The sequence below is a fragment of the Arachis stenosperma genome, chromosome 8, assembly GCF_014773155.1.
Source record: "Arachis stenosperma cultivar V10309 chromosome 8, arast.V10309.gnm1.PFL2, whole genome shotgun sequence".
Classification (NCBI taxonomy): domain Eukaryota; kingdom Viridiplantae; phylum Streptophyta; class Magnoliopsida; order Fabales; family Fabaceae; genus Arachis; species Arachis stenosperma.
In genome coordinates, this window is record NC_080384.1 from 9105923 (window position 1) to 9116885 (window position 10963).

At 33.9% G+C, this 10963-nt stretch overlaps 1 protein-coding gene across 1 annotated transcript; it reads left to right on the forward strand.

The window, feature by feature from the left end:
- Window positions 1-8748: 8748 nt before the first annotated feature.
- LOC130945333 (uncharacterized) lies at window positions 8749-10163 on the forward strand. The gene is made up of 4 exons (XM_057874065.1): window positions 8749-9044; window positions 9159-9365; window positions 9527-9712; window positions 9785-10163. Exons 1-4 carry the CDS (start codon window positions 8749-8751, stop codon window positions 10161-10163), a joined length of 1068 nt encoding a protein of 355 aa, XP_057730048.1.
- Window positions 10164-10963: the final 800 nt, after the last annotated feature.

Below are 10963 nucleotides of genomic sequence, written 5' to 3' on the forward strand. Positions count from 1 at the left end.
GTCCAATTTTTACCACCCTGTTATATATAATACATTTTATGGTCAAATTTTTACTCATTAAAATTTGAATTTTAAAGGAGTTAAAAATAATATTTTATTTATTAATTTTTGACGAATATCCAAAATTTTACACTTTGGTGATCTATAAATAATTAGGTCATATCACAAATAATTAAATTAATAATTCTGTTATATATCCAAATTTTTTTGGCAACTAAATCCAATCAAGTTGAACCAAATCCAACAAAAATTACTTTCATTACACGCAGTGTGTACACACGCGCGCTTCATTAACGCAAACATATCTTTCTTCGTCTTCGCATTTCTCCTCCACCTTCTCCTCCTTCTCTTTCTTCTTCTTCTTCTTCACGTGTTTTCTCTTCATCATCGTTCTTTTATTGCTGCTATCGTTGCTGTGTTTTTTCTTTTCCTCCTTTTCTTCCTAGTAATTTTGCAACATTAATTTTTTTTATTCCTTTTAAGAGAGTGAAACAAGAAGAATTATGAGAAAATAAAATAATAAGAAAAAGATGAAGAAGAATTAGCAGAATATGAGGAGGAGGAAAAGGAAGAATTTTGAATTATGCAGAACTTATCAAAATAAAATTACACTGAAATTTCTTAACAAATACACATAAATTTCTTAGTTTTTACACCAAAACTTTGCTACAAAAGCACAAAAATATCTTCTTTAATGCTGCATTTTTTCCTTTTATTCATTTATTTATTTTTTTTAATTGAATGAATATAGGTTCATCATCTTCCTAGTAATTTTGAAATATTATGTGTTTTTTCTTCTTTTTTGTTTGATTTTTTGTTTGTTTTTATTTTTGTTAAGAGAGTAAAACAAGAAAAAACTTGAGAATGTAAAACAAGAAGAAGAATTTTGAATTATGCAGAATTTATCAGAATAAAAATACACCGAAATTTTTTAACAAATACATATAAATTTCTTAGTTTTTACACCAAAACTTTGCTACAAAGTACAAAAATATCTTCTTTAATGTTGCAATATTTTATTTATTTATTTATTTATTTATTTTAGTTGAATGAATGTAGGTTCATTGTTTTTATTCTTGTTAAGAGAGTAAAATAAAAAGAAACTTGAGAAGGTAAAACAAGAAAGAAAAGAGGAATAAGAAAAAAAAGATGATGATGATGAAAAAGAAGAAAAAGAAGCAATTGCAAGACCTAGAGTAATTTATCATGGCCTAACGCAAGTAGTTATGGAATGATTAACACTTTAGTACTGCAACATTTCAGTAGCAAGTTAATGTGCAGGAATAATTGGATAAATTGTGTGCTTTTTGGTCGGGTTTTAGATAATATTCTCCCTCACCTTGAAGAAGGAAGAGTTGGACCTCTCATCGTTGTGTTGGATTTTGAATTATGTAGAACTTATCAAAATAAAAATACACCGAAATTTCTTAACGAATACATATAAATTTCTTAGTTTTTAGACCAAAATTACTTAATGATTACGACATGCAAACTCAGTTAAAAAATAAGTATATAAACAAGACTGAATCATGAACAAAAATACATCTGAATTAATTAATTTTGGATCAGACAACGTCATTAATATTATAAAAATTCAACGATAATGATAATAATAACGATAATAACGATAAAGAAGATGACCATGACGATATGATATGAAGAAGAAAAAAGAGGAAAATGAATGAAAAAGAAATCAAATGAAAAGAGGAAAGATGAAGGGGAGGAAGTAGTGATGGTGGTGGTGACGACAATAAAAAAAAAAGAAAAAAATAGCAACTGAGTTGTTAGAGAGAAAGATGAGGAAGAAGAGAAGAAGAAAAAAATAAAAAAAATAATAATAAAAAAATGAAAAAAAATAAAAAAGTGCATGATTTAAAAAACGATTATAATAATTTGGTTAAACTTAAATAAATATTTTACTTAAACTTAAAATTTTATTCCTAAACAAATTAATAGCTAATAATTATATCTATTATAATTTAGGAGGCCATGCTCATGCCTACTACACACACAGAGAGAAGCAACAATAATAAATATACAGTAACCCGTAATGGCGAATAAGATGCTTCGCAAATTTCATTGATTGCACAACAATTTTCAAATCGGAATCCAATTCGCCTTCAAGTTTGAATAAGATATTTCACATGCTTATATATTCAGATTAAATAATTGAAGAAAAATGCTACAGCAGTTCAAAATTTTAATTACTCACTACGTTATTCATCATTTGTAAGTATTGATAAATTGATAGAATGCTATACGGCTTATAATCAAATTGATATCAAACGAATTATTTATTCGATCGTCTGAAAGGAGTTCGATTTTATGTTAGAGAAATGTTAGATTTTATAATTTGTAATTATTAATTATTTATTATTAATATTTTTAGTATGAAATTATATTTAATAATATTTAATTATTTAATTTTTTTATTAATTAAGTATTAACTAAATTTTAATAAAAATACTGATCTTCTAAAATTTTTTTTTGTTATTTAAAAATATTATGTGCACATAAAAAATAATTACTAATTTAATTATTATATAATTATATATAAATATATATAATTTAATTTATTTTTAATATATATTTTATATTTTAATATATATTTTATATAAAATAATATAAAAAACAAAATTTTAATTAGCTAATACTAATTAATTTTAAGGTTTATTGGTATAATTTATAATACAACTTTAATGATTGATGATTTAAAATTTAAAATTATTTAAAATCATAAAATAGTTTTAGAAAATTAATTAATATTAGCTGAAAACATGTTAGTTCCTAACTATGAAGTATGGACATTTTTGAGTTATTGTATCTGCGTGTCGGACATATTTCGAACACTACATTCATCGATACTCGTCCCATACGCCTGTCTTTTGTATCTAATCGTGTCTTAATAAAAAATAAAAAAAATTTCTTCTGACACTTTTGAACACACTTAAATACCATTATGTATCAGTATGTCCAACTTTATTCTTAACAATTTGAAATGAATTTAAAAATAGATTATATTATTAATTATTAAAATAAAAATATTTTAAATATTTTATATAATTAAAAAATTATTAAAAATAATAAAAAATTATTTTATATCTTAATATTACAAATATCAAAATATTATTATAATTTATTTAAAAATATTTTATTTTTTCTATATATACTATATCACTGTATCTTATAAAAATTTTAAATTTGTGTGTTCACATATTCTATATCGCATGGTATTATCAGTATCCATACATCCTAAGGCTTCTTGGGATTATTCATATCTGATTTCGAACGCAACCTTAAAGTTAGTTTTTTTTTTTACGCCGCATCTGCCATTTAATTTGCTGAAGCTGTTAGTGTCTAATCATTCATAGATTTTTTTTTTTGGGGGGGGAGTAATTAATTATCAACCGAATGTGACCCCGAAAGGAGCCACTTTATACCCAACTAACCAGCAATATTATAATGATCACAATCTAAATTAATTTAGACAACTTAGCTTATTACTGCAGATTCAGTGAATTCTACCCGATATTGTCATGAAATAAGGGTAACAGGAACTGCATATGACTATGATTAGGAAAGTAGGTATACTAAGTTAATATCACATATAGTAAAACACTAATCAGTTTTGGTGGAAATGCATGAGTCACTGTCTCCTTGGTCAAATTAACTAGTTGCAAATAATGACAGAAGTACATGGATTAAATCAAGTTCAAGCATAAAAAGAAAAACTTTTTTTTTTTAAAAAATCTGACAAGAAAACTGTTTTTAGAGGTGTTGGGTCGATTTTTAGTAAATCACCGGTGGTTTGATATCTAATGGTATGAAAGTGAAACCTAAGGTTGTAAGAACCGGATCGATCAATAAACCGATAAAATTACTAGTTCAATGGTTTATTGGTTCGACTGAAATTTAACCGAAGTTCAATCGATTTAATTAAATATTAAATAAATTATTAAAAAAATATAAAAATAATTTTAAATATATTAATTTAATAATTTCTAACTTAATAAAATTTAAAATTTCACATAATAAAAAAGCAGAACTTCAAAAAGAGAGCTATGTAGAGTCGGTACCTAAGCATAAATATGCAGCATATACATATAGTATTCTTCCATACACACCTCTTTGAAACAAGACTAAAAATGCACAAGCACAAGCATAAAAATCAAAATCATGTAAATAACATGACACTTATGTCTAAATTGTTAATAACCACAACACCAGCAGCAGTTTAAATACAACACCATGAACAACATAGCAAGATTATTAATAAAAAAATACTGATTATTGTGTAATATAAATTATTACCAATTAATCAATAACACAGCAAAAAGAACAATTATTAACACCATAACAAGAACATAGCAACAGCTAAAAACATAGCAAAGAGGATTGCAAGAATTGTAACAGCACACCATTCCATACCATAACACAGCAAGAACGACTTTCCAAAACACAACACAGCAAAGAGGAGAGGACTCACCTACCAAAATCTTCAGCGAGCATGGAAGAGCAGAGGGAGGTGACCACGGAAGAGCAGAGGGGGCTAGAGAAATTGCAACGAGCATGGCAGAGCAGAGGGATACCTGTGACGAAGCGACCGACGACTAATAGACGACGCACACGAACGGAACCCGACTAACAAAATCATGAATCCAGCAAAGTAGCAAACAAATAAATCATGAACAGATAACAAATAAATCAAAATCATGAATCCAAAATAACCTCAGAAAACTATGAATTTAGCAACCAAAATCATGAAGTCTAGCAAAATTCAACATACATAAAATTTATTCTCAAATTCAACATACATCAAATTTATTCAACATTTGATTAATCATATAAAATACAAAATAAAAAAATTAAAAAAGTTAGGAACACAGAAGAACAGAAGCCCAGAACAAAAATAAAATCAGAAAGAACAGAAGAAGAGCCAGAAGCCCAGAACTAACCGCAAGAGAAGGAGAAAAGAGAACGCCAGAAGCTCGAGCCTCGAAGTAGAGAACATTACAACCCGCGACGCTGAGGCGGCAACCCGCGATAGTGGTGCTTGCTCCGGCGTCTGTTTGATTCACGGTGGCGGTTGTCCTTAGTTGGCAGAAGGGCAGAACCTCGAGCCTCGACGAGCTTAGGGCTTGGGAGTGGGAGTGTTCTTCGAAGAGTAGCTGATTAGGAATTTAGGCAACACGCGTTCTTCAGCCTTCTTTTCTTTTTTTTTTTTTAAAAAAGCAAAACGACGCCATTTCATTAGCTGAGGGGGAGAACCGGTATCTGCAAAAATCGGGCCGGTTAGCCCAGTTTGTCGGTTAACCACCAATTCGACTAGTTTTTCAACCGGTTTTTTACAACGCAGTTTTGTGGATGGACCGGATTGACTAAGTGACCGGTTTCCGATTAACCCAGTTGAACTGGTCAGTCCGGTCCGATTTTCAAAACATTGGTGAAACCTACTTTTTTGCGAGTACCAGTTTTTTTAAAAGTGAATCAAAGATCCTCGAATTAAACGAGATTTAAGGAAAAGACCAAAAACATAAAAACTTTAAAAGTAAACTTGGCTGCATTTGAAATGATTTGCATTGAATTTAAATAAAACAATAAAATGCCCTCGATTAGATAAAAGGACTTTAAATTCGAAAATAACAATGTGAGAATATAAATTTGAACAAAGAAATTAAATATTGTTTGAAAGGTAAATTTCCAAGAAAAATAAAGTTTGCAGAAAATGTAAATGGAAAATAAAAACAAGTGGAAGGAACTCTACATAAATTTGACTCGAAGCAGACTTAGAAAGTCACTGGGATGTAAGTGTGTGTGAGTAATTTCTAAAACGAAGTTCCAACCCCTACAACTTTGAACCTTCTTCTATTTACAGCCATTTCTTGACCGATTGAATTAAAACATAACTTTCACGTGTGTGAAAACGTGAGTAACTGTTCTTGCTTTTTTGTTTGACCTTGTTCGATCCACTTCTTCGAATAATTTTTTGACTTGCTAGATTAATCGGCCTTTTACTCGATGTCCCCTAACACAAGACTTCTTTGATATCAACTTTCTTCCGAAAGCTCACTCATTAAACTTTGAATAACTTCCTTCTAGGGGTGTTCATGGGTCGGGTGAAACCGAATTTGATGTGATCCAGGCCTGACCCGAAATATATATCAGACCTATTTGTTAGACCCAAATCCGGTCTTATACCGGGTGAAAACCAGGCCGTTAACATTACATTACCTTGATACCTTCTTGTGAGCTAGCATCTGAAAATATCCAAATTTTAAAGACTCCAACCGTTATTTGACATGGTAAAATGCACTTAGAAAAATATAACAAGAACCAACCCTTCTCTAAAATTAAAGCATAACCACAATCAATACTAATATTATCTAATAACACCAAATATTTAAATCAATACAAATAACACAATATTATGCATTAGTCTAAAGTCTTATGCATTTTAAACATAAAACATTAACTTATAGTCTTATAATGACTAATAACACAATATTAAGGTTTACAATACGTAAATTCCATATAAGAATAGTCATCATCCATCACTAATAACACAAAATATTAATTATATATGATGACCGGGGCCACCAGACCGGGTTCGGGTGACTCGAGCTATGGCCCGAACCCAACCCGAAATAATGGTCAGGTCTAGTTTTGAGACCCTTACCCGACCCTAGATCCAGTAAAATCACACCAAATTAGCCCCTAAAATATTCGGAGTCAGGCCGAATCTTCAGGCCGGGTCAGGCCATACACACCCCTACTTCCTTCTTTGAATTTAATTACTTTGACCAACAAGAGGTGTGCCCTTCTACAATGTAATAGTACATATATTTAATTGATTTTGAAGTATATAATTAGAAGAATTTCAAATATTTTTAGAATATCGATATTCTAATAGTTTTAGTCCTTAATTTCAATTATAAAAAATATATATAATATATTAAAATCAACAGTTAAAATTATTGAAATATGAGTATCTTATAAATATTAAAAAAATTATAATGATTCACCACACAAAAGTCAATTTTTCATATAAGTCCTTACAAGTCATTTATATTCACGCGCACACGTTCTTCTTCTTCTTCTTCTTCATTATTCTTCTCTTTCATTGTCGTCGTTACCAACACCCCCTCCTCCCCTTCCTCCTCTTCCTCCTTTTTTTTCCCAATAGAATTTCTTCTCCTTCTTCCTTTTCCTCCTTCTCCTCCATCATCATAATCATCATTGTTATAATTATCGTCGTCTTCTTCTTCTTATACGTATCGTCGTTATCGTTATCGTAAATTTTTTTCCATATTGATGACATTGCCTGATTCAAAACTAAAGAAAATATTTTTGTGTATTTGTAGTAAAATTTCTATGTAGAAATTCTGAAGCTGAATAGTTATTGTGATGAATATGTTCCATTCTCATTTCGATGTATTTTGAAAATATTTCGGTATATTTTTATTCTGATAAGTTCTGCATAATTCAAAACTCTTCCTCTTCCTCCTCCTCATCTTCGGCAGCTGCTTCTTCTTCATCTTCTTATTTCATATTTTTATAATTCTTCTTGGGAGAAAAAATCAAACAAAAAAATATAATATTGTAAAATCAATAGGAAGAGGAGGAGGAAAAAAATTACAGCAACAACAACAGTAATAAGAAGAACGAAGATGAGGATGAAACATGCGAAGAAAAAGGAGGATAAATTAAAAGAAGAAGGAGAAGAAGAAGAAAGAGGAGGAGGAGGAGAAGGAACGCAAGATACAAACGTTGGAGGAGAAACGGCATAATTTTACGCACGCATTATGTAAGTGAATTTTGTTGGATTATGATTAACTTGTATAAACTTGTATGTCAAAATTACTTATATGCGTAGCAGGACTAAAAAATTTATATAAAATTTTATCAAATTTATAAAAAAGATCTTACATTTTAAAAATTTATAATTAAATCGTCATATTCTATAAAAAATTTTAATTAGGTCTTTGTCATTGCGAAAAAGTTTTCAAAAGTCTTTACAAGTATATATCTAAGAATGTTCTATTTTTTTTTAAACTTTGTAAAGGGCAATTTACTGAATTAAATAAATTGACCCTCAAAAATACTATAATACACATTTTAAAAAGTGAATACCGAAATGCATTTTTTTCATAAACTATGTAAACCGCGACAGGAGTATCGCGGTTTACAAATGCATGTAATCCGCTACAGGGGTGTCGCGGATTATGTTCGAAGAAATTCATCACATAATCCGCGGTAGGGGTGTCACGGTTTATGTGTGTTTCGTAGACGTGCATAAACCGCTACAGGAGTCTAGCGGTTTATGCGTTGTCAAATTCAGCTATAAATACCACTTAAGATAGGGAATGACGCATTTGAGGAGAGTCATTTTCACACTTTCACAAATGGATAGTGAGGAGAGCTTGTTGGTTCTAGTCTACTGCTCTGGTAAAATAAAAAAAAGTAATAGGCATGGTGTTAAGTTCACTCATAAAGAACCGCTGAGCATTTTAATCCGTTCGACTGATACTTTGTCGGATCTGAAGAGGAACATATTGCAGAAAGCAGAGTTTTGTGGGGCCAAGTTGGTGAAGAAGGTGTTCTACAAGATTCTGATGGCGGTTGTGTCAAGTGGTGTGCAGTATGAAACATTTGTCATAGGGTCGGATGAAGACATGGGGGTCTTATTTCATTGTCGGCGGAGTTTTTCGAAGGTGAGAATACACGAGTTGTTTGCCAAGTTGAAAGACCATGTGGACAGTTCCGGGGCTTCAGCGCCAAATCCTCAGTCGACGACAGCGGGGTGTTTCTACTTCGATGCCTATCATTGCACCTGGTTGTCTCCTAGCTGCACCTTCACTTGTTCTAGCACCGACATCTAGGTCTTCTGGTTTGATTACTGGTCTTGTTGGTGGTGGTGAGTCGGATCACGTTGAGGACGCGATGCAAAAAGATTATTCGGACGATGAGCCCGATCACATATCGGGGGATAGTGAGGAGGAGACTCCAGTGGCCCCACCTGCACCTCAGGGGCCATTCAGTTCTGGGTCATACCAATAACTGCCGCATTTTTCAACACTAAACCTGGAAGTAGTGAGTCAACAACCGGATGATGCACACACTTTCGGTTAACAAGGATTACACGAGGACAATACTTCTAGGGAATTTCAGATTGGCCAATCATTCCAGACTAAGGAGGAAGCTGTGATGAGTGTTAAGGATTATGGCATTCGTCGTGGAGTTCAGTATCGGGTTATGGAATCGGATCATCTGAAGTATGTTGGAAGATGCAAGGAGTTTGGAAACGGCTGCACGTGGATGATCCGCGTGGCACTTCGTCAGCGCAAGGGTAACTGGGAGGTTAGAAGGTACAATGGAGCCCACACTTGCCTGGCCACTTCAATTTTGAGCGACCACCGACAGCTCGATTACCACGTAATTTGTGCGAGGATCTATCCGTTGGTTAGAGCGGATGCAGTGGTTACCATAAAGGTGTGCAAGAAGCTACTGAGTCAACCTACTGATTCAGGCCTAGTTATAGGAAGGTGTGGAAGGCAAAGCAGAAGGCAGTTGCACAGATTTATGGGGATTGGGAAGAGTCGTATGCGGAGTTGCCCCGGTGGATCCTTGGGATGCAAGCAACGATGGACGGAACCGTAGCTTTGTTGAAGACTTCACCAGTGCGTGTAGGTGATGAGATTGATGAGTCTACAGAGTACTTTCATTGACTTTTCTGGACATTCCCTCCATGCGTTAAGGCTTTTAAACATTGCAAGCCACTAATCAGCATTGACGGTACGCATCTCTATGGGAAGTATGGCGGGACTTTGCTTCTAGCTATTGCGCAAGATGGAAACTCGAATATATTGCCAGTTGTGTTTGCACTTGTTGAGTGGGAGAATGCTGAGTCGTGGGCTTTTTTCTTATCCCACTTGCGTCAACATGTGACCCCACAGGAAGGAATTCTGGTGATCTCTGACAGACACAATGGCATTAAGGCTGCACTGGAGGCACCAGACAGTGGTTGGAAACCGCCTCATGCATATCAAACGTATTGCATTCGACACGTTACAGCTAATTTTTCTCTCAGTTTCAAGGGTCAGGTTGCAAGGTGGATGCTCGTGAATGCGGTGTATGCCAAGACTGAAGCCGAGTTTGACTACTGATTTGATATTATGAGGACTGTGAATCCGGCCATGTGTGATTGGGCCAACCGACTAGAGTACGATAAGTGGACCCAACACCAAGATGGAGGCAGAGGGTTCGGCCACATGACGACGAACATATCCGAGTGTGTTAACTATGTACTGAAGGGGACACGGAATCTGCCGGTTACTACACTTGTCAAATCCACATATGGGAGGTTAGCAGAACTTTTTGTCGTCCAAGAGAAGACAATAGAGGCGCAGTTGGGATCAGGCCAATGGTTTTGCCAACCGCTAGTCAAGGCGATAGAGCACAACTTGAAAGATGCGAGGTGCTTCATGGTTACTCTGTTTGACAGACATCAATCTGAGTATACCATGGCTAAGACGACTCCTACCGGTAACTTCTCGCTTGGGACATATCAGATTTTCCTCAGAGATTGCACTTGTGACTACGGGTACTTTCAAGCTCTCCATTACCTGTGCTGCCATGCGATTGCATGTTGTGCTTAGTCTCGGTTAGATTGGGCTACGTACGTCCATGAGGTTTATACCATGAGTAAGGTGTTCAGCGTATACCGAATGGGGTTTTTGCCCCATATTCTAGAGGGTCTGTGGCCACCGTACGCCGGTCCTACTATCGTTCCTGATCCTAACATGAGACATGCCAGAGAAGGGCGACCGAGGTCAACAAGAATCCGTAACACCATAGATGAGGCCGATACTAGTTGGCCGAAGCGATGTGGGTTATACAGACAGACAGGATACACTCGTAGGACTTGCCGTCAACGAGGATCCGCCCCCCAGTGCCGAGGCATAGG